A 4,694-nucleotide genomic window follows, 5' to 3' on the forward strand; every position below is an offset into this window, starting at 1 on the left:
TGTCTCTTTTGGTTCAAGGATAACATATTTATATATCTCCCTTTTTTATTGTTTATATTAAAGCAGCCATGTTTTATTATTATTCGACCAATAGGAATGCTTATATTTTAATATATTTGACTCTTTTGGTTTAATGCAGTTATGCATATGTTTCACTCTCTTTTGAGAATGTGCGATATCTTTTGTTCTCATCATATTCTCCTAATACCAAATATTAAAATTTTTAATTCAAAATTCGAAAAAATGCTTGTAATATGTTTTGCCTATATGGTGAAAAATTTGTACAAAATCGATGAAACCAAAAAATATGAATTAAAATGAAAACCGATTTTTATGATTTAAATTAAATTAAATTGTAATAACCGCGTGAAAATCGCTTATACTGGCTGTTTTTCTTTCGGATTTTGATAAAACTAGCAATTTATTTATTGTAGAGGAATTTTTACTTTGCATAAAAATAAGTAATCGGGTGATGGTATTTTCTGAAATTCTATTCTTGGATTGATTTTCGTTGTAGAATCTCATTTTAACACATTGGCTTCTTGAGATCATTTTTGGCATCTATTTCGTAGGAAATTTTAAGAAATTTTTGCGAAATTCAGTAGGTACATTGGTATAAATGCAACAGCTCCATATCTTTAGAGAGAAAATTTCTAAGAATAATCTGTGTTTTTAAATAATCAAAATAGAGCTAGTTCAAAATTTTATATGCTTGCAGGCATTATTTAACGTAGTTATCCCCATATTAATCTTTCATGAAAAGGTTAAAATTCCATTTCAGTTAATTAAAATCATCTAACGAATAGAAAATATGTCTTTAATGATGAAGCTCTTTTACTCATCAGTTTTTTGTTAGATATTAAGAAAAGTACACTCGACTCGGGACAACGAGCCAAATTTTTGTTCTGTAACGAAAAAGGGAAAAGGAATAAAACACAAAATCTAAAATATAACGATTTTTATTTATTTTAAAAGTACTGAAACTTTGGTATTTGATAGTTACAGCTTACAATTTTCGTTCAAAAAATGGACAGGATAGTAATTTAACTTCATCAAATGTAAAAAAATTTCGAGACTAAAGGCTTATGCAATCAGCCCCCAACCATACTCACGTATTAAGGAAGGAAATAAGAGGGCTGTATCAACGAAATTTAATCGCCAAAAACTACTAGTCCGCGGGACAGCATCCTTTTTGTAAAATGATTGATACAGATTGATACATAGTTGAAACATCATGGGTGGTTTCCTTTTGCGAGTTTATCAAACTTTCTACGACTTGTTTCGAAAGTGCTGCGTTTTCAAATGAGCATGATAACGTCATATTAAGCTATCAGTTTGAAAAAACGCAGCAGTTCCGTATCATGCTCATTCGATAATGCAACACTTTCGAAAAAAGTCGTAGAGAGAAGTTTGGTAGACTAGCCAAAAGGCAGCCACTCAAAAAGTTTCAATTATGTATTTATCAAACAAAGCATCCTTTCTGCCCCCCAAGGTTTAATACGTTCATGAATTGAAAACCTCTTTTTAAATTTTTCAAATCTCAACTTTCTTCGAAATAAAAGTAGTAAAGAGAAAGTTTTTTGGTAGACTCGCCAAAAGGAAGCCACTCACGAAGTTTCAAGTATGCGTTGATTATTTAAAAAAAATAGTCTACTGTCCCGCGGACTATAAAATAAAGCTTTTCCCTAACATGGTCATTTATAAGAAACTGTATTTTTCCAATATGAGATCATTTATGGCACTATTTCGTTGAGTAATGGTTTTGTTGCAAATAGCACAAGAATACGAATTTTTCCCGATATGCATTCGTTTATGCATAATCAATTGATTTTTGTGAACAAATTTTTTATTACAAATATTACATGCATGTGGCCTTTTAAGTATGCCAATTTTCTGTGTAAATGATTTATCACAGACATCACATGAAAATGGTTTTTCTCTAGTATGCAATCGTTGATGATAAACAAATTTGAATTTTTGGGTAAATGTTTCATTACAAAAATCACATGAAAATGATTTTTCTCCATTATCAATTTGTGTATGTTCAATTAAATCGTATTCAGATAAATCACATGAATAAGAGGATTCTTCCAGTATTTCATCGGTGCTTTCTTCTTTAATAATTAATTCTGAGTTTAATTCAGTTTTAATATCTTCGCCGTGAATGAATTGTTCTTCATTTTTAAGACTTCCACCTTCAATAAATATTTCTTCAAATCCCTTGGTTTCATTTTCTTCATTTTCAATAATTTCATCTTCAAATTGTTGTTCAATTTTTATGTGTTTTTCCGGAATTAACGTCTGATCTTCTTCAAAACTAATATCTTTATTTTCTATGATAATTTTAAGATTGTCAACAGTAATCAATTTTTGTTCAGACGTATTTTTATCAAGATTGTCCGATGGTAAATCTGAAAGATTAAGAAAATGATAAAATTTTGTACTATCTTGATATAAAGAGAATTTTGTACTAGAATTTCGGTTTTGGTAACCGAACAAAACACCTTAGAGAATGCAAAATTCTACAAATTACCTATGTGTTCTGTCTTAACTGCTAATCCGTCTTCTATTTCTTTTAATATTGACAATCGTTGTCTTTTCAAATATGCAGTTCGGATTTTCGGAACCGCAGAATTTCTGTTAACTCGACTTTTTTGACAATCGAATTTAGATGGTAAACATCCCTTTTTCATCGAAACTTTCTGAACCGAGCCCATTATTTTATAGACCATATAATTTTCCATGTCATTGGGTAACTAAAATAAGAAAAGACGTTTTAAAATTTTTAATATTTTTTAAATTTTAATATTTTTGGAGTAGACAGTTTTATCTAAGTTTTTCCTTGTGATTGCGTTCATTTACTGATCCACGGGTCATGCTTTTAATGGGATCGAGTTAGTACGGGTCCCCAAGGTTTTTTGGCTTTTTGATTAACCCTGTGATTACGTTTATTCGTTCAGAAAAGCCCATAAAACTTGTTGATATTCTTCTGTTCCCTCTAATCATCTACTCCAAATTTTGTTAGAGTGGGACTCACGCTAAACACACGGTAGCGTCCATATAACCTCATGCTTTATTATTATATTAAATTTGATAAAACTCGGTGTCTAGGATGTTTCGACCCAAAAAAACACAAAAATTGAATTTATTTGATGATTGATCGAATATTTTTTATGATATTACTTAAAATCCAGTATAAAGCTCCAAAGCACAAACTCCTTATGATTTTTTCGATTTAGCCCGTCTCTTGAACGGTAAATCATGATTTTGAAACGAGCTAGGAATTATAAAAAAACAATTTTTCATTTTAATATCGTCAATACGTACATCAAAGTGATCCTCACAGCAGTAGAGTGTCGATTTGATTGAAATATATTTCTCATTACGTTTGGCTACTTTAAACCATTTTTCTCGAATTTTTGCTCTTGGAACTGATATAAATAGTTTTTCAGGATGCTTCATGGACGTATTTGAACACTCAGGCACAAAACAATATTTAGTATAACACGGTATATATTTTTTATCCATGTCTTCTTCGATACTCATACACAAATCTAGCATGAATTATAACATTGAAAATGTGCTCCTTTGATACAAGTTACACTTAAAAAATAGTTTTGGAGTAATTTCTTATTTTTTTAATTAATAATACACTAAGACACTGTTTACGACCGTAAACCAAAACATCGTCTGCTGGTCTTTCGATCCATAGTCGATCGTGTTTACTTTTCGACAGTTCACAATTGTTTATTTGTTTATTCAAGAAAAATGACGTATTGTGCCTTAAAGTAAACCATAGACATATTTAATATAGATTGATAACACACTGCGTTCTCTTGTATGTCGTCACTTGACTCCGAATCATGCACAATTGAAAATTTTCAATATGAAATATGCCCTTTTCGCATATTTCGATAAAATGTCGCCATTATATTTCATGGGTTTAATTAAATGCAATTATAGCAAACTAACTTCAAATCAAAACAAACTGAAGCGTGCTTTTAATGGACTTATACAATGTGCTTTTAATGGACTTTACGACGGACTTTTTTACGCTTATGAAGAATTATATGCATTAAGTTAATTTGCGAGCGCTTTGATTGTAAGTTGAAATTCAAATGCGCGAATATTGGAGAACACTCGCATTCGCGAATGCACAAAATACAACATTCATCTCATCACCACCACGAAACATGGGCATAACTAACACAAAGTTTGTGCTGTAATTTTCCTTATTAATCACTTTAGGTTTAGGATGGACAACAATCTTTGAATGCTTATAATTTCTTGGTTTTTTAATTAATTTTTCTTTCACTTCAAATTTTGAGATGGTATCAAGTCGAGTTTTACATTTTCATGCGTACTATGGCAAATTCGACATCAGGCAACCCCGTATTCTGTAAAAAAAATAGGTATCTCTGTAAGTAGAAAGGATAATACGGGTATACGGTTCAGAAAGGCAATAAATATTTTTGATACATCTTAATTTATTGTAAAATAAGAAATAATTTAATTGTAAACAAAACATTTAACAATAATTTAATAATTTATTGTAAATACATCATCGGGATTGTTTTTAATTAATTTTTTTTTTTAATTATACTGTCATGGATCAAATATTTGAGAATGGTCAAGAGGGAGATAAAAAAAAACGAGTACTTTTTAAAAGCATGCACAATGAAAACAAAAATATG

General features: G+C 30.0%; 1 protein-coding gene across 1 annotated transcript; it reads right to left on the reverse strand.

Annotated features, from left to right (window-relative positions):
- Positions 1–1,008: 1,008 nt before the first annotated feature.
- LOC123300451 (zinc finger and SCAN domain-containing protein 12-like) lies at positions 1,009–3,767 on the reverse strand. Its single transcript, XM_044883026.1, has 3 exons — positions 3,328–3,767; positions 2,534–2,756; positions 1,009–2,411 (listed from the first exon to the last, which is right to left on the reverse strand). Exons 1-3 carry the CDS (start codon positions 3,559–3,561, stop codon positions 1,699–1,701), a joined length of 1,170 nt encoding a protein of 389 aa, XP_044738961.1. The 5' UTR covers positions 3,562–3,767; the 3' UTR covers positions 1,009–1,698.
- Between the last annotated feature and the right edge of the window lie 927 nt (positions 3,768–4,694).

Source organism: Chrysoperla carnea, chromosome 5, assembly GCF_905475395.1.
Source record: "Chrysoperla carnea chromosome 5, inChrCarn1.1, whole genome shotgun sequence".
In the NCBI taxonomy this organism is placed as follows: Eukaryota; Metazoa; Arthropoda; class Insecta; order Neuroptera; family Chrysopidae; genus Chrysoperla; species Chrysoperla carnea.